Genomic DNA, 19,450 nt, shown 5'->3' with positions numbered 1-19,450 from the left:
CTTCCTTCCTTCCCTCCTCCTTCACCTCCTCTTCCCGCTCTTCCCCCTCCCTCCCTCCCTGACTCCCCCCCTCCCTCCTTCTTTTGGACAGTCTTTCTGAGCAGTCCAAGCTGACCTCAAACTAGTAGTCCTCCTGGATGACTTAACAATTGTGTCCTTTCCTCACCGTAGTCCATAGAAGGGAGGAGTCAGTTTCATATCTCTTTGCAAAAATCCGTGCCATTCTTCAGTGATCTAAGTGTGCGCTTTCTTTCTCTTTTGATCCAGTTTGTAGTATCTGACCTCACTAATTTCCTCACTAATAGGCGAAATAAGAAACAAAGCTTGCTTTGTGTTTCCATGGAGTTGGGACCCTATCTTTTTAAAGAACTGTCCAAATCAGACAGTGTCGGTGTATTATTTCCTGTAATATGAATTCACAGCAGGGGGACTAAGAGAGCTTGGAAGTGGAGATTTTAGGTAGGGTGAGATGGGGGTCCATTTGCGAGTCAACCCTTCGTTACTTTTGGGACATGGCTGCTGTGCTAGGTGTGTGCAGGTAGGTAGACTTGAGGGCTGTGCCCTCAAGTAATGTTTAGTAGGAGAGAGGGGTCGATGGGTATTATCTGTCAGGAGGACAAATGTGGCCTCTGTCCTGACTATGGTGAGCCACACAGATAAACAGAAAGCATAAGTATCATTTGGTCGGTGCTCCTAGACAGATGGGTAGGGTGAATGTTCACAAATAGAAACGGCTGGCTCAACCCAAAAGCTCAAGGAAAGCTGTTTGGAAGAAATGCAGCCTGGACTCGTTTTCAAGGCAGACCAAGTGGCTTTGCAGTGAGAAAAACAGGAATGGCCTTTGGTAGAGAGAGAGAGCTACATATGTAGGGCTTGAGTGCATGTAGCAGCTCTCTGGTCTCCTGTGCATACTCCAACATATGCTGTTTAAATCTATCCTACTTATATCTCAGTAAGCACCTTGGGGCAAAATCTCTTCCTGTTTGCCCCCAGACTCACTGGGACACAGCAGCTGTTCAGAGTGCTTATTGGACTTGAGTTCAAGTTGTGGGGGATTCTGGGTGAAGAGCTGTGGGCACAGGTGATGGTCACATGGGCTCAGGTCATGGAGCAATGTTATTGGAACAGTAAAAGCTTGATTGCTATTTCTTGTGTTGTGAATGTTGTCGTCTGTGCTCTGGGCCTTATGTAAGTCTCTTTTGTTTCCTCATAGAGTGAAGAGTTCCACATTTATACCCAGTACTGCACCAACTACCCAAGGTATGGCTTGGAAAGGAGTAGAATTCTTCTCCCTTTCGGGTTGTTTCGAGTCATTAGATGCAGTGGCGGGCCCTGGGCCTGGCATTGTGCTGAACACCATGGGAAATGCAAAGTGCTGAGAATGGATGAGGAGGATCTCAGATACTGTTTGATGCCTTTTGGGCTGGGAGGATCTCTGGAGCCGGAGCAGGGAAAATGAGACCAGGAACATCACTGCATAGCGCCAAAGGAAAACTGATACATGTGTGTTGTTGCATAGGGCTATCTACTTCTCTGTTAGCCTTTTTTAATCTGTGCCACATTTTGAAGGTGCATTTGTGTAACACAGCTGGGGAGAAAATGTGTTCTGGTTTTGCTTGGTAGGCTTTATGAGTTTTCCAAGTTTTATAAAGTTCAGAAGAGACAGTCAGCCTGAGGAAGAGGGGCCTCCAGCCTCCCAGGGCTGTTGGCTCAGTTTTGCTCGTATCTAAGAATGGTGGTGGGAGGGCCGTTCAAGAAGCAGCCTGGACAGTGTACTTATCGCTAAGTAAGAGCCAAAAGACAAGGCTACATACAACTCTAGGCATTTCTTTTCTCTTCACGAGACATTTATTGGGCATTTGAATTCCGAGCAGTGTTGAAAGCTATAAAAACAAATGCTAAATTAAACATGCACAGGGATTAAAGGAATACAGGATACCCACCTCAGTGCCAGAAACCCAAGAGTCTCATCGAATGCAAATCCACCACCACCTTCCTTCTTCCTGTTTTATGGATGACTCTGCTGAGGGACACATGGCAAACTGACTCTGCAGGGTCCTGTAGCTGATGAACGGCCCAGTGAGGATGTCAGCCAAGTTGCTCCAGCCTTGGGCCATCCACCATGATAGCTTCATAAAGTTCTGGAGCTTTCTGTGAAGCAATGATCAGCAGGCTCCTGCAGCCCAGTTGGAACAAGGACCAGGGGGACTTGCCCATTCTTGGTCGATCTTGGCAGAGGTGGTCCACAGTACAGTAGATAGCAGAATCCTTGCAGCTGTTGAGGGAAGGAAGGGCAAACACCCCTGACCTGCAACCCAGGAGTTGCTAAAAGGCGAGTATGTGGTAAGAAGCCTTAAGTTCAGAATGAGTTTTAACAACCACTTCCCATGGTAAAATTTTATTCTCCTGTAAACGGGGTTCAAGATGCGATAGCACGGTTGTTCATTTGGACGGACGGCTGTGCTTTTCCCCGGTTCCTATTTAGACAAACACCGTGCATGCGTGTTCAAGCATCTGTCATATCCTTTTCTATAGACACACCCTAGTTTGCAGGGTTATGCTTAAGCATGCGTTTTTCTGATACTGTGTGAATTATAGGATACGTCAACTGAATCTCAGGGCCCACAAACCAAAATGTTACGCAGCAGGGGGACCCACAGACTCAGCCCACGGCCTCTCCACACAAGTTCTTCCCAAGCAAAAGGGAAGCTGCTCAAACTAACAAATCAGCTGGGTCTGATGGTCAGAGGGGCTGGCCTGGGTCTGTCCATGTGTATTTCACTGTGCCTCTACCATCCAAAGACATAACTTCATTATAGAAACTTTTTCCAAATCAGAGCTTCAGGAGGTTTTCCTGACTCACTGCTGAAGCAGTATGCTTTGCCATCATAGGCTGTTTTGGGGACCCTGGCAAAGCGAACGTGTGTGCAAGATCTTAAGAACCTGTCATTCACACTGCACTATTCCATGTTTAGTGTAGCTCTGCAGGGACCAGGACCTAACATCCCTGCCTTCAAGCCCGTGTGCTTTAGAGGGGCAGGCCCCAGTTGCATATTCCAATAAAATAGTATAATTGTGGAGATTAAATAATACCTAAATTGAAATTAATATACTATGGGCTTGGTAACAGGTAGTGGAAGTAAGGGAACCAGAAACAGCCCCAGCAGGGATAGTTAAGGACGGTGTGCTCGAGTTTGTGTATCTTCATCTGGAGTCTGCCTTTAAAGAGATCTGTGTTAACAGAGGGATGTTCGCAATAAAGAAGGCATGTCCAGTTCTTGCCCAATGTGTGGATTTCGTATCTTCAGAGAAATAGTTCTGGGCCTATTTGTAGGCAGTTTGCTCAGCGACTTGAGATGTCCTTATCCCTGTCTTAGCAAGCCAAGGGTTCCAAGATTTTTCTCCTGCTTCAGCCCCAGGCTGGTGGTTATAAATGTGGCTAACACAGTGACAAGTGACTTCTTCCTTCATGCCCATCACTGCCTGGGGATTTCACTGTGAAGAGGTCCCTCCCTCATTCCCCGAGGGACAGGTACAAAGGAGGTCATGCCATTGTCTTCAGATGCCTGCCCTATTCCGGAGCTTTCTGGGAACATGGAGTGCCATATGCACTGATTTGTAACAGATTCTGATCTGGAGCAAGACATCAGGCCATCAGTCAGCCACCAGGCTACTGAGCAGCTGCACCTCATTCCAAAAGACTTCAGAGAAATGCCTAGGTCATACGATGAAGAATTTAAAATGCAGGACTCAAAGGAGAAATAAATCCCTTTAAACTGGTATTTTCTAAAGCAGATAGCACAAAGGGATTCAACAGCTTAATTACAAGATGTTCCAAGGAGTCTTACTCTGTTGTTTGGCTCCCTCTGGTTGTCTCAGTGAATCCTAAAAACATGGCAGAAACTTGGGGAAGAAAAGAATAAAATGATTCCCTCCTGCATTCAAGTTATAGTACATCAGAATTTTAATTTGCACACCCGTGTGATAAGTAGCTTGATGTGGGATGGGTAAGTACCTTTACAACTGTTGCTTTGAGAAGTGTTGGGGCTATGCATTACTTTGGGAACTGCAAAAGGGACTCAACCCCCCTTTTCTGATCCCCTGCAGTGAGATTACCAAAACTCAGGAAGAGGGGGCATCTATTCAGGGCTCCTCTGGGAAAAACCAACTCTTGGAAAAGTAGAGTAGGCACATGTCACAAGCCATCTGAGGTGGGTAACAAATGCTCAGATAGGAGACTAAGTCTGTGCTTAAAAAAAAAAAAAAAAAAAAAAAAAAAAAAAAAAAAAGAACTGTTTTGTCTTAAATCAGGGATGCTGTGCCTTGTAACCTGACCTGTGAAAACTAAATCCAGATGTGCACCGTGGGCACTGTACAAAGACATCTGGATGGAGCACATGTAGCGGCTAAAATCCAATGCATATGTTTCTTGTCAAGCTACAGTATCCTGGCGTGGGTCTGTGCGTCCTCAAAGCCAGGGCACATGGTTCTCTGTCACTGAGAGCTCCCTTTTCTAACCCAGCCTATCCAAAAGGGACACCTTTTTCTGACTTGCCCCAAGGCATTCTAGTCAAGAGCTAGCTCTGAGGCTACTCTGCCTGTTGTAGGCTATTTCTGCCAAGCCCGACCGACCCACCAGCATTAAACCTCTAACACCCATGTAAAACATGGCATCATCATGATGGAAAGCATGTGTTCTCTTGCAGGTCTGTGGCCGTGCTAACCGAGTGCATGAGGAACAAGATACTGGCCAAGTTCTTCCGGGAGCGCCAGGAAACTCTGAAACACTCACTGCCCCTAGGGTCCTATCTCTTAAAACCAGTTCAGCGGATTCTCAAATATCATCTCCTTCTCCATGTAAGTCTCAGCCTGTGCTAGAACTCTTGCCAAGAGTTGGGGGCTTGAGTGTGTATATTAAACCAGGGCGGGGGAGGGGGTAGAGGGGAACGATGCCAGAAAATGTTGCCTTCGTATGGAAACATTCTCTATACTAACGCTTTACAACTGCTTTGAGGAATTAGAGATGCTTGTATGCTAGGGTTAAAGCCCCATCCACAACAGCCAAGCTGAAAGATTAATTTGAAATTGGATAGTGATGGAGCTGAGGAATGCCTTGTGTTGGAAACAGGGTCAGTTTCAGGCAGGGAGCAAACCTCTAAATGAAAAGCAGATTCCTTTTCCTGTTTTCCTTCATGTCCATGAAGCCCAATTTAGTAGGCAGCTGGGAGGGAAAACTGTTTGTCATAGATTGACCCTCATATAAAAGGAAAAGGAAAGTGCTCAAAAGGGTATGGGCAGATGAGCAGGGCCATGAAGGATCTGTGAATGGGGCTTAGCCTCACTTCGGGCTATTGGTCCTCTCTCGTGGTTTCCACTACCTGTGTAATAGTCAAGAAGGCTTTAGGAAGAAAATGGCCATAGATGTCAGATTCACCTCTCCTATCCTTTAACAATGTTTGGAAAGATGGAGAAAGCTCTGTTGAAGATCATTTGCCTTCTACAAGTAGGGTTTGCTTAGCTTTGCAGCGGGGAAAGCCAGAACAGTGGGCTTGAGGTACAGAGCCCTGAGGCAAGCCTGTCTGCCTCCCAATCCTATAAGGTGCCACATTGGCTGTGGCTCATAGCCATTCAATTAAAATGGCATAGTGTTTGTAATTTGTTATTCTGTGCACTAGATTAAGGATCTTTTCCTAGAGGAGTTTTGGAGGTAGAGGCAAGAGCATCAAGACCTTGGTGTCATCCTCAGCAAGACAAAGGGTTTGGGCTCTGCCTGTGCTGCTTGAGACTCTCCTTCAACCAATCACCCATCAGTCAACAAACAAACAAATACAAATTTCAAGTAAAGCTCTGTTTTATCAGCATGCCTGGTATCTCTCCCACCCAGCTACTAACCAAGCCCAACCCTGTCTCGATTCCAAGATCAGACAAGATCAGACATGTTCAGGGTGGCGTGACTGTTGACCTTGTGTGGTGTCTGTTTTGAAATGATTCTAGGTTTCTAACTTGGGCAGTCATTTCTGGTTTGCTGAGTTCACTTATGTAAAGTTTTACCAAAAATGCCTTTGTCTACTTGCTTAAGTAGCTCATTTTTTGGAGAATTGTTTGTCTTCTTATGAAGCCACACTGGAGATAGTTCCTTAATTTTTAACTTAATCCTAATGACCTTCTAGATTTAGTGGGGTAAGTTTGCTAAGTCAGTGTCCAAACTAAAACACCTTCCCCAGAATCCATCTCTGCTAAACTCTGTTAATATGACATAGAAGACATCAGTCTTCTAGAGAATCAGGTGGCTGTCAATCAAGAGAAAGCCAAGATCTCAGCTCCTGTGAGTAATCAAGGTCCTTACAAAAGCTTAATTGATATTTACAAATGACTGTGAATGAAGGAATAAGGCAAGAACAGTAACTGATTCATCCCAAGTTATCTTCTTGTTGCCACTGAGGTGCTTTTACTTTTCTGTAAAGCTTAGATTATCCCCCAGAGCTCACATCGATTTGAAGAGAAGCCACACCTTTGCATCCTCACAGGACCATCCCCTGAGCTTCTCTGTCCATTTTTTGATAGACAGAATTGACTCTTTAGCTAAAAGAAGGGATTCGTCTTGACCTTGGTTTTGCAGAACATTTTTCTAAGGTATTTTAACAGGTGAGCCTGAGAATTTGGAAAGAAAATGCAGATTCCCCACGGTCAAGCTAGATGAAAAAAAAAGTGAATATTTAATTTTTTAACAGTGTTATTATGAAGTAATAGAATTAAGATGATGGGTGACAGATGTCACAAAGCATCTAATGACTAACTGCTTACAACTATTGATCTTGTACCCTTTAGTATCTCCAGAGATTGATTCCAAGTCTTTCTGCACACCAAACCCTACAGATGTTCAAATCCCTTATACAAAATAGCACAGAATGCCACAGTGAAACCTATTATTCTGTGTGCTCTGTTTTTTAAAAATAACAAACTCAGAATTATTTGCAAATTGCTCACATACATTCCCCCATATATTAGGCATTAAATAATCTCTAAGTTACTTATAATGTCTAACACAATGTAAGCTCTGTGTGTGTGAGTATTACACTGTTTAGTGAATAGATCTGCACTGAGCAAGTGTAGGGTTTTTGTTGTTGTTGTTGTTCCCAAACAGTTTAATAGCTGTCGATACAGCTATCCTCCGGAAGATAAAGCTATTCTCAGTTTTCCACTGGCTAAACCCATGGATGTGAAAGCCATGGGTGTGGAAGCTCACTGTACTTATGTAAGGTTACTATTTTTAAGACAATATTGTTTCAAATTAATAAGCATTTGTTGAAGCTGGAGATGTAGCTCAGTGGTAGAACACTTGTCTGACCCTATGTTTGGTCCTCAGAGGACCAAAAAAGAGGGGAAAAAAAACATTCTTTGATACCATCTGCCTATTACTCACTGCCTATTACTGGAGAAGATTAGGAAGCAAAAGAGTGGTGGTCTCTCTGTTTGGACTCTTCAGGGGTCCAGGAGACATAGGAGCAGCAGAGAATCATGATGGGTTATAGTGCCCCTCTCCTCCCTGGGATGGAAAACTCCGTGGTAAGATGAATGGTAACGCAAACTGCCCTGACAATCAAAGAATCCACTCTTAAGCTTTGGACACCGTGAGCTTTTCAACATTGTGAATGATGGCCATTTGAGCTTTCAAAGTGACAACATGAAAATCCACTTGCTAAAAGCATTCTGTGTGTGTGTATGTGTGTGTGCGTCTGTCTGTCTGTTTCTTTCTCTCTCATCTCTGGTTCTGAGTGTTGAGGATCAACCCCAGGGCCTGTATATACTGAACACATGCTCTGTCACTGAACTTTACACAGGGTGACCGCTATCTATATTTTAAATAATATACATAATGCATTTTTAATATATAATTTTACATATAAGGTATTTTTAAAAAAGATTTTGCCTTTGGGAATGAGAACTATATTGCTAAATGCTCTCTTATTCTCGCCAGCACTGCAACTACATCTGCATATCTCCATGCGGCTTACTGCAGGGTCTGTACCCTTTATATTGGCAGTACTCATTATTCCTGCCCATTTTGTGTTCTTGTTTTGTGGTAGGTATTTATGGTAAAATTATCTCTTACTTAAGGAATGATGCTACTACATAAATGAATTATATATGTGTGGACATGGACATATATTCATCATATATATGTGTGTATATATATATATATAATATATATTTATATATATTGTAAGGAGTATGGTTTTTCCGCCCGCCGCTGGTCTTTTCCCACCGCTGCGCCAGCCCCAATTAACACACCCAGACTCTGTATTTGATATAATGCTGTTGGCCAGGTACTAGTTTCTTATCGGCTAGCTCTGTCTTAAGTATTAACCATTTCTGTTAATCTAATATTTCCACGTGCTTTTATCTTACCATGGAATGGGGCCTGAGTCTCCTCTCCCCAGACTCTCCATCTTGACTCTCCTTCCTACTTCCTCTTTCCTCCTTGTCTCCTAGTCCCGCCCCTCTTGCTTTCCTATTGGCCAACAGTGCTTTATTCATTAACCAGTATGAGACACATATTTACAGAATGACATCGCCCATCATATGTACGAATGAAATAATCTAGAGAAGCCATTTGCTTCATTGACTACATGGGAAAGAAATCTAATAACAGATTTCTTGTTCTTCTTTTTTCTTTTTTAAGGAAATAGAAAATCACCTTGACAAGGACACAGAAGGCTACGATGTTGTGCTTGACGCTATAGACACGATGCAGCGAGTGGCCTGGCACATCAACGACATGAAACGGAAGCATGAGCATGCGGTGCGCTTGCAGGTGAGCCAGGTGACGGTTCCCAGGCAGTGCTCTGACACATGGCTATCTAACAGTCACATATTCGGGCTGCATGAGTAGCGCCCCTCTTGTATAATCCCCCCTGAACTAAGGCGGGTCAGGGCATGGGCAATACTGACCATGGATTAAAGTGGCTACATAGGACAAAATTTATCACTTTTAAACAAATAATTTTCCTATAGTTCCTTTGATGACCCTGATTAAATATGAGCCTCCCAAGGCTTGACTTTATCTGTTATCATTAAAAGTCAGTTCCAATGTTTGGTGAAGGCAAATTTCTTCTAAATTATTTAAGGACTTTTTTGTTGTTTTGTTTTGCTTGAGACAGAGTTTCTCTGTGGCTTTGAAGCCTCCTGGAACTAGCTTTGCAGGTCAGGCTGGCCTCAAACTCACAGAGATCCGCCTGCCTCTGCCTCCCGAGTGCTGGGATTAAAGGCGTGCGCCACCACCGCCCGGCCTTGTTTAAGGACTCTTAAAGCCCTATTCCTCTGTCACTGGTTTATGTGACGCCATGCCATACGGTGTTAGGGTGGTCACAGGGCGGGTAGCACAACAGGAAGGCTATAGACGGCAGCAGCTCCTCGCTTGTGACACGAAGCTCAGTCACAGTAGTTTAATCTCTTCAACTTTAAAATGTGACAGGTGACAGGTTTGACAAGGTCCACCCAGCACCAAAATTATCAACCCCAAATTCTCAGGGACCTCCCCCGACCCCTGCAGGAACTTCTGGTTATATCCTAAACTCCTCAGAAGATAAGCCCTCGCACACAAGGAGCTGGGGAGAGGGCTCAGGGGCTAAGAGCGCTTGCTGCTCTTGTAGGGGAGCCGTAATGCATGGGAAATCACGGTTCACCGGACTCAGTTACTAGGTTAAGGGAAGTCTGTTCTGGGGAGAATCCACTTACACATGAAACAGATGACCTCCGTGGGTTCCCACTCCACAGATGCCACCCGGATGCTCTCTGAAACCTGACTAGCGCCGAGCTGGGGTCAGAGACCCCAGACCTAGCCTTTCTCCCCTACAGGTCCGGGCGGAGTGGATATCTCACTACAGATCCAGGTTCAGTTCCCAGCATCCACACAGATGGGGGCTCACAATTGTCCATATTTCCAGTTCTGGGGCATCTGACATCATCTTATGGCTTACACGTGAAGTACATACATACGGACATAGATGCAGCCAAATCACTCATATATAGAGAGTAAAAATAAATCTAGAAAAAGCGGCATGTGGCCCAGCAGCTAGTTTCAAACTTGTGAACCGCGAGAGGGGTGTGGAGTGAACCCACAGCTGTCTCAAGGCAGCAAAGAGCGTGTTCTTCCCCTCGGAAGTCAGAAGAAAAGGCGAGACCTCACCTGCAGGCCATCGGTGTTTGGAGCGGTGTCACTGTCAAAAGTCAGAAGATGACTCCATCCGTGTCTCCTGGCTATGTTTACTTTTCTTTCCAGCATTAACAAAAAGTTTAACCATTCAAGTGGGGCTTTTTTTAATGAAAAAAAAATATAAAATATCAGACATCATTTATAGAGTCAAAATGGCTGATTTTTCACACCGTGTCATTCCGAACATTCCACTAAACCAGACCCTGGCTCAAACTTTACTCCATGCCTACCATTTCTGTTTGTAGCCAAGGGGAGTTATTTTATTTGATTGGATGTTTGGTAGTGAGATGAACCCACCAGGGGTTTACACAAACTACTCAAACACTCTACTACTGAACTGCATGCCAGGCTTCCTGGTGAAGATTGTCACTGCTTGTGACTTTTCTTAATTCAGTAATACTTGTGAATATTTACAGTTTTCAAAGTAATGAGATCAGCCTCCTTAAAACTTTAATGTGCAGTGAATCCACTTATTCATATTTTCTAAGTTACATTGAAAGCACTAAGACAGAGCAAAGGCATGTCCATTTGCCGTCTAGATAAATGAACTCCTGGTTGGGAAAGTCCTGAGAAAATGGTTTTACCCAGGCTTTGGGTGTGAGTTACTGGTGAGGGGTATGACCTCAGTTTCTAGAACATTCTCAAGTTGAACCTTGGGGGTTTTAATTCATAGAGAAGAAATGAGAAAGGTCAGAGGAAGGTGCCATCTATGTTGGCACCACACTGCGACCTCCCTGTGAAATATTTGAAGGGTCTAGCTGCCGACGCCGGCCATGACACTGGATTATTAAGGAATGACGGTTTGCCTGGTATTGGTAATCCAGCAACTAGCAATCTGATTCATTTTGGGTAACCCTTAACTGCGGCCTTGCCCCATAAATATTGACTTATGTCAGTGACTGTCCTTGAGGTTCAGTGACGGGCCACTGAGTCTGCGATGCCTTGCAGTTTGCCGGGTGTTTAATTCGAGGCAATTTCCCATTTCTCAGGAGATCCAGAGCTTGCTAACCAACTGGAAGGGGCCAGACCTCACCAGCTACGGGGAGCTGGTGCTTGAGGGGACCTTCCGCATCCAGAGGGCCAAGAATGAGAGGACACTCTTCCTCCTGGACAAGCTGCTTCTCATCACAAAGAAGAGGGATGACACATTTACGTACAAAGCTCACATCCTGGTGGGTCCTCGCGGGGTGACACGAAATGCCGGGGGGGGGGGGTGGCTTGTCGCGGGCAGGGTGCCTGACCCACTGTGATCTCTGCTGCAGTGTGGCAACCTCATGCTTGTGGAGGTTATACCGAAGGAGCCGCTCAGCTTCAGTGTCTTCCACTACAAGAACCCCAAGCTGCAACACACAGTTCAGGTAAGGGGCGGATTTCTCCTAGGACCCCCATGGAAGAGGTGCGCAGAGGCCAGCCACCATCTCAAGTCTCCGTATTTAAATCTCCTCCCGTAGGCCAAGTCCCAGCAAGACAAACGCCTCTGGGTTCTGCACCTGAAGCGACTGATTCTAGAGAACCATGCAGCAAAGATCCCAGCTAAGGTAAGAGAGAGGAGTCGGTCAGCACGCGGTCACGCTGGTAGAAAGAGTCCAACTAGGCCAGGCTTCAAAATAGAGCCTGTAACCCCAGCAATGGGGAGTCTGAGGCAGGAGAATGGCCCAGCAATGACCTGTCCACAAACGCATTTCAGAGGTTGAACACTGATTATATACATGTGCGTGCGTGCGTGCGTGCATGCGTGCGTGCGTGCGTGCGTGCGTGCGTGCGTGTGTGTGTGTGTGTGTGTGTGTGTGTGTGTGTGTGTGAGTGTCAATGGCATCCAGTACAGTTTTATGTGTCTTACTTTAGAGGTAATGTTGCTAACTACTCTTTTTTATACCCTCTTGAGAATAAAGGGTGGGGAGGTGGTAATAAGTGAAAGACTATAAGGAAGGTTGAAGACAACTAATAGAAATTACCATTACCGGAACCCCTCTAAGGAGGCCTGAGAGCCTCAAGAGGCTGTGTTAGGTCCTGTGGGGACAGCAGGAAACCAAGCCCAGTTTGGCGGGAAAGGGATTTACCAGGAGAGAGCAAGCTGCCCCCCTAACCCAGATCTGGGTGCCGGACATAGGGAAACAATTGTGCTGAAGGCCAGGTGGCCTGGGGCAAAGGGACTAAGTGTTCAGCTCTAGCCAGTGGGGGGAGGGAGGGAAATGCCTCCTGTTTCCCTGAAGGATGAGGAATGTGCTTATGAAGTTGGGGAGAGGGAGGGGACCCAGGCTGAGACAACCAAGTAAACACAAAGGAGAATGACACCCCGCTCACCAAACACAGCTGGTGTTGGGACCAAAGGGCCCGGAGATAGGGCAGAGGTGAGGTTGGGGCCGTGGAAGGTAGCCAAGTAGCCTGTGGAGCGCGACACAGGGAACAGATGCAAGACAGGTCGCCCAGGCTAAGGGAACAGATGTCAGCCTCTGAGATTGGGCTTGAGTCAGAAGTTGCAGGAAGGGCTTGCGGTTGGGAGTCAACCAGACCGGCTCGCAGAGGATACCTAACCGGTTAGATGGGCGCAGAGGAGCCTCTGGCAGGGTGAATGGAGGTGGAAATTCAGGTTCTGCCAGTCCAGGGTTAGGAGAAGCAGTGATTGAAAGCCTGTAGTTTGACAGGATGGGCCACAAGAATGTATAAAGGAAACAGGGACTCCTGGGAATCCCAGCAAGTCGTGTGCTGGGGGAGGGGTGCTTGGAAGCCAGCCAGAGAGAGCTGTGAGGACCGGGAGGAGGGTGGGGATGACAGACGAGGAGCTTTCGTTGAGGAGTCAGAACGGATGCAGAATGTGGGTTGGGGAGTGTTCACAGTGGGTTGAAAAGAAATGAGAAACAGGCTGGGTGGAGGCTTTTTTTTTTTTTTCTTCACAAAGTTCAAAAAGGTGTAGTGCAGAGGGCAGCTCGGTCAAAACAAGGCTTGCCGTCTGGGTGGAAAACAGGGTGTGGATTAGCCAGCTGTCTGGGAAGATTAGGAGTGGGAGGCCCCTTGGTGGGGAGAGCCATAAGCACAGAGGTGGTGTGCTCAGGTAGATCTGCAAACATCTTCCCTGAGCTAGGGTAAACTGAGCAGGGGAACCCTGGGGAATTGGGAAAGCATGGAGGGCCAGCTAGGATGGGATGGTACGGGCGATGAAGTCATCCCCTGGGATGGAACGGAGGCAGGGTAGGTATGAGAAAGTGCAGAGGGTCAGACACATTGCTAAAGAAATGGTCTAGTTACTCAAGGTGACTCAGCTCCTTTGTGAAAGGCACCAGCAACCCACCTGAGGCTTCCACGTGAATTGCTGTGATGGTGTCGTGACAAATTGCTTAGCAACGTGGAAACTGCTGTAAGGAACTGTGGCACTTATGAGTTCCTCCCTAAGGGTGGCAGTTGGAGGGGCAAAAGGTTCCTACAGCAAGAAAAAAAGGCACACGTTCATGAGCCTGTAGCTGTAGGGACTATGATTCCTAGCTGAGTGGAGAAGAGACTTCCAGTCTATGGTCCACTGGTTCATCGGGAACTACGGAATCTGTAGTTGAACACAGTTCCTAGTACCCTACCCAGAAAGCCGGGCAATTCTGATGTGTTCAGGTTCTAGGATGGGTTTGATGCCATGTTACTATTGTGGACTAGAGGAAATGGTTAATAGAAATAAAGTAGCAAATGCCTAAGATGAAGGGGTGAGTAGCCATCTATGGGGATGGTGGGATGTATGTGATGGGTCCAAGAAAAGAGAAATAGAACAGAAAATGGGTTCAGAGTCATCATAAGAGCAGTACTGGGTAGGAAACATTGGAAGGCATTCTGGGAAAGAAGAAATTTGCCATTGGTTGGTTGGTTGGTTGGTTGGTTGGTTGGTTGGTTGGGACAGGGTCTCACTATGTAGGATAGGCCAGCCTTGAACTTGGAATCCCCCTGTCTTGGCCTCTTGAGTGCTGGGATCACAGGTGTGCCCAGTATGCTCAGCTTGCCTCCTACGTGTTCTGAAAACATTTTCAGCCCGGTCTCCAGTGGTGGTTTCATGTTCGGGAAATGACTGCACAGCGGTGTGTGCTTAGACTAAAGTGAGGGTTTCATTTCGTCAATCATGTGAGAAACAAGGGAACTCATGCAGAACAGTGACTGCCTTCTCTCACGGTTACTCAGAGGCAATGCCCTTCTGAGAGATGGCACCATGTCTTTGATATGCCCCACCTACTGTTGACAAGCATCCTGGGGAAATCAAATTGCCTAACAAGATTCTGAAAGGCAATTATAGTCGATTACCAAATGAGACAGCTCACATGCCTGTCCTCCTCCTTCTGTTCTGTGTATTTATCCCTGGCGATTTTCCCTTGGTGCTTAAAAACAATTAATACAAACGCAATACAATTATTCTTTTCACCCAAATTATTAGTCGGCTTAGAACCTAAAATGGCTTTTAATTTACAACTTATCGAGCACATATATACTGTGATTAGTATACTGTATTCTTACTTCACACTCAGTAAAATATCTTAGAGATGGGGCATGTTCTTCCTATGTTAGAGAAATAAAATCAGAGGTTCAGAAACAGGAAGTAAATTGTCCACATTTTACAATAGTGCATGGCCAAATTCAGATTCAAACCCAAGTCAAAATCTGGCTTCAAATCACCTCTAAACCATATTTCCCCTTCTATAAATGAAAATGAACCTATTTAATACACTTTATCCACTATAACATTAAAAATAATTCCTTGTCCTACTTAAATAGGGTTATTAAATGAAGGTTTTTTTTTTCAGATGTTCTATCAAGACTATTCAATTTTTTTCTTAAAGCTTTCAAAATATATTTATTTCTATGAAATCAAACAAATGTATAATGGGACACTTTGAATAAGACAGGTGTAACCCCAGCTTCTAATGTCAACACAGCTGTTGATGGATGATTCATCCAAACTCCACCCAGACCTCTAGCTTCCTGACGGTCCTCAGCTGACACCTAGTGGACAGCATGGGAAAATTCTTTCCTGAAAAAAATTGCAAGACTTAAGGGGACTATGTCTTCTTAAGATTAACTTTGTTAGGGAATTTCTCGGGACCAGTCACATGCCCCATTTATGCATATATATGTATATATACATACATTACCTAAACTGAGACAAATTAATTGAGCATAAAGATGAAGTAAGTGCTTTTTCATTTTAAATAGTAACGTGGACCTAGAAAGCCACTTTCCAGAGATTAAGCTACCATTTGTGTTTGAAAATAATTCCAACTAGTAACCTCAAGTTCCCAAATATAAAATAGAAATCCAAGTATAAACTATTTTTTCTCAAAATGTTTAGGTAACTCTTAACTTCTTTTTCTGTCTGTGCCTCCGTCCTTATTTTTTAAATTATGTGTGATTACCACTCAGCCCAAATAGTTTGGCATGATATCATAGATTGCAGCAAATTAGGAACAAAATCATTTTAGGTATTATAGCATAGTGTATGTGGATTAAATTCTGTTACCTTGGGGGAAAACAGAAACACTGTGAGCTGTGAGGAATGGTATTAAAGGGTCAAATCGTTGGGAGGGTTGAGAACCATTGCTCTAGACAGTGTTTCATTGAGACTATTCCCAGGTGAGTCTAAATCTTGTCCAGGTGACAGTAAAAACTGACCATTAAGTCTTCGCTGTATTGTGCGAGGATAGTTTTTGAGGCCCCTAAACTATGTGTTAATGCCTAAAAGAAATAGTGAGGGTTGGTTTTTTTTTTTTTATGTTTTTTTAATTCATTTATTCCAGTGTGATAAGATCTCTGTCACGCTTGGTAGTTTAAAGGAGAAGTTGGGGATAAACAATTCAATTATATCTACATTTTTTTCTCTCTCTCTTTCAGGCCAAGCAAGCAATACTTGAAATGGATGCCATCCGTAAGTTTGTTTGTTTGCTTGCTTTCAGAAGATGCTGTTGTCCATTTCTGTCTATCACATTCTTACCGCAAAGCTTGTAAAATGTCAGTTATGAGAAACTAGCAGCCATTCACCCCATCCTAGTAGCTGGAGCAGACATGCTCATCCCTTCCTAAGATGCTGGCCTATTTCTACTTTGATTTGCCTGGTTTACCTGTGATGCACTCAATGGCTAGTCACACAGTTTCTGCAGGTCTAAAACAGTCAGATCTACCTCAATGGAGGACTCTTCCTCTCCACCACACACACACACACACACACACACACACACACACACACACACACACACAGCAGTCCCTTCTAATCATCCACAGGAAACTTTATCACTTGAGAATTACTGGTGTTTCTGATGTAGCGCAACATTCTAAAAATTACAGCCACCCTCCATGGTCATACATGGTCAACACAGCCTTCTCTTTGCAGACCATCCAGGTTTCTGCTACAGTCCCGAGGGACAGATGAAGGCACCATGTGGCTCCAAAGAAGGTTCTGCACCATATCGGCAGAGGAGGAAATCTGGTAAGCAGAAAGTTGCTGTTGATATGGAACTTTAATGCTCCAAGGGACAGGAAGTGGGTACTTTTCTGACTGACAGGCATTTTCTGGCAGCTTGTCGGTTCAATACATCTAAGGCTACCAAAAAAGCAAAAACCCTCTAGCCTTTCTTTAAAATTCCTCTCTACTTAACTCACTCCCAGTAAATATATAATATGTCAACCAGTCAGGTATGATGGCACACACCTTTCATCCCAGGCAGAGGCAGGCAGATCTCAATGAGTTGGAGGCCAGCCTGATCTTCATAGTATGTTCTGGGCAAGACAGAGCACCACAGTGAGACCCTGTCTCAAATAAACAAACAAACAAATAAAATGTATGAACCAACTTCTTTTGCTTTATTCATAATCTCACCATTGGCATGGAATCCCTTAGGCCACTGTGAAACAGTACTCCTTGGAATGACACACACAAGAGTATTCAAGCTTTACATTTTGCTAAGCATTTGCTCAGTGTTCTCTTAGCTCTCAAATCTTGGTTTTATATGAAGGAGTATTTACAAAGTCCATTTTACGCATTACTATAGGCAAGGGATACCAGGATAAATAGTACTTATGATTTCTGTTTATAAGTCCCTTCTGTGAGGGAGACAAACAGAAAAAAGAAAGAAATGTATAAATAAATAGCAGGCTCCTTGATAAAGCTTTGGCATATGCAGATGGAAAGGAGAGTGGAAAGACAAAGAGATTCCAGGAAGGAGAGAGGCTTCATGGAGTCGAAGGCTGATACCCTTGATGGGATGTGAGGTTGAGCCAGAGAGCTGGAATCATCCATGCAGAGGCCTAGGGTTCGAGCCAACAGGCTTCGGGACCATCGGCAGCTCAGCCTGGCTGGAGTGAGGGATGGAGCTGAGGAGGAGGAGAACTAAGTCCAGTGGAAAGAGACTAGGATAGAGGCGCAGATACGAGCCTGATCATGGAGGCTTCGCAGGCCATGCCCAAGTGTGACTATGGCAAGGCAAAGGAGGGATTTAATCTCTAAGTGTGTAGGCCTTTAACAGAAGTTGGCTTCATGTGAAGAACAAATAGACAAGGAATCCCCCCACCCCCAGTGCAGCATCCACGCCAGTCTAGAGGAGAAATGATGAAGGCCTGGATGCAGACTTGTCGACTTGGGGCAGCTCACTAAAAGCTTTCTAGACTGGGGGATGAAAACAAGATAAGCTGAGAACGGCATTGTGGTCAGGAGCTCAGGGGAGAAAGGTCATTGGTGAGTTGCTAGCAAACAACAGTGAGCTCAGACTGAGAAGAGAGGGGTAGCGGGATCCAAAGCGTGGGTACCGGTACACAGCCCGAGACATGAAATCACAAGTTGCCAGCTGATAGGCTGCAATGAAAGCTGCGGACTTTGTCCTGCTCCTTGGCGGGTTGACAATGTACACCTGTCCTTCTGTTCATGACTCCTGACCCGTTAGGGTTTACCCCCACCACTTCAGCACAGGGAATTGCTTGCACCTAAGTATCTCTGAGCACTGAAAATTTTAGTAAATCGGACAGAGCCTTTCTAGAGCTCGGGGCTGGGGATATTACGTAGCTGATAGAGTGCTTGCCTAACAAGCACAAAGCTTTGGATCCTTTCCCCAGCTCCACATAAAAGGGGCTGCTGCCTCTGATCTTTGTTTCTGTAATCTCTGTACTCGGGAAGTGAAGGCAGGAAGATCAAGAGTTCAAGGTCATCCTCAGGAACATAGCTGAGGCCAGCCGGAGATGCACGGAAGCCCATCTAAAACAAAACAAAACAAAACAAAAAGAACATTTCTCAAGCTCTTAAAATGCCAATAAGCTACTAATTTATTTATGAGAGAAAGTATTGATTTGCAAGTAATGCTGGCTTTACTCTCCCCTCAGAACCTTCCTCACGGTCACACAAAGTGTTGAAGAGCAGTGGTGAGTCCAAAAATAGAGTTGCATTTTTCATTCTTGGTCAAACCATGTAGAAAATAATATGATAGGGGCATTGTAGATTTGGGGGATTGACAACCAGATTGTAGGAAAATTAAATGTTTCTATAAGCAAAAGGGTCCGGTTGCAAAAACAGTCAACTGATCCAAGTTATTTGCAACATATCTGACAGACATAAAATTAACATCTGTCATAGAAAGGAATATTATCAACAAAAGCAAGAGGAAAAGAACCCATAAACATGTAATAACATATGTAATATATGTGCTATATATATCTATACATATATTCCTAGCAATAAGGTGGGGCCCAGGAAAAATGAACACCAGACTGAACTGTACCCCTCAGAGAGGAATATCTGGAGACAGTAGTACTCTATAATCTTATATACCTAAACACTTGTAAAGATGAAATGCGTGTTACTAGCATTTCATGTAATGTAAGATGCCTGCATAAATCCCTCTCCATGACAGGGCCAAGGAGATCTTGTGGATAAAGAGTTCATCTTCATTTAAAGCCCCAAAGCAGGCATTCTTGTGTCTTCAGGGAAGTCCCATGGCCTGTAGCACAGACATTCTTTTTCATGTTTTTGTTAGGGAGTTTTGGGAACAATTTACCATGAACGGCTGCTCTCAGGGAGACAGGAGACGGTTTTGGCTTGTAATGTAGAGTGGTTCTGCTGTGGTAGAGGATGTAGAACAGATAAGTGAGGGATATGTTTGAAAACTGGACCCAAAAGACATGAAACTCTTGAGCTGCAATTACTAGCAATACGTGTACAAGCCATGGGAAAATAGGAATGCCTACCTATGTATGAGATACCTTTTACATTCTCAAACATGTTTCGTT

The 19,450-nt window shown here is 44.7% G+C and overlaps 1 protein-coding gene across 2 annotated transcripts in view; it reads left to right on the top strand.

Moving 5' to 3' along the window:
* The window catches only part of Plekhg1 (pleckstrin homology and RhoGEF domain containing G1), a 74,920-nt gene that overhangs the window by 40,335 nt on the left and 15,135 nt on the right, over positions 1-19,450 (top strand). Inside the window, exons 4-12 of one of the 2 annotated variants that reach the window (XM_051206009.1) lie at positions 1,214-1,260; positions 4,707-4,857; positions 8,684-8,815; positions 11,206-11,388; positions 11,479-11,574; positions 11,668-11,754; positions 16,073-16,106; positions 16,569-16,664; positions 18,548-18,586. In XM_051206009.1, coding sequence (XP_051061966.1) covers positions 1,214-1,260; positions 4,707-4,857; positions 8,684-8,815; positions 11,206-11,388; positions 11,479-11,574; positions 11,668-11,754; positions 16,073-16,106; positions 16,569-16,664; positions 18,548-18,586 — 865 coding nt within the window. The remainder of the gene's footprint in view (positions 1-1,213; positions 1,261-4,706; positions 4,858-8,683; positions 8,816-11,205; positions 11,389-11,478; positions 11,575-11,667; positions 11,755-16,072; positions 16,107-16,568; positions 16,665-18,547; positions 18,587-19,450) is intronic. The other variant, XM_051206010.1, reaches the window with a different exon arrangement.

Source organism: Phodopus roborovskii, unplaced genomic scaffold (assembly GCF_943737965.1).
Source record: "Phodopus roborovskii unplaced genomic scaffold, PHOROB, whole genome shotgun sequence".
NCBI classification, from domain to species: domain Eukaryota; kingdom Metazoa; phylum Chordata; class Mammalia; order Rodentia; family Cricetidae; genus Phodopus; species Phodopus roborovskii.
This window is presented reverse-complemented; position numbering and strand designations above follow the sequence as displayed.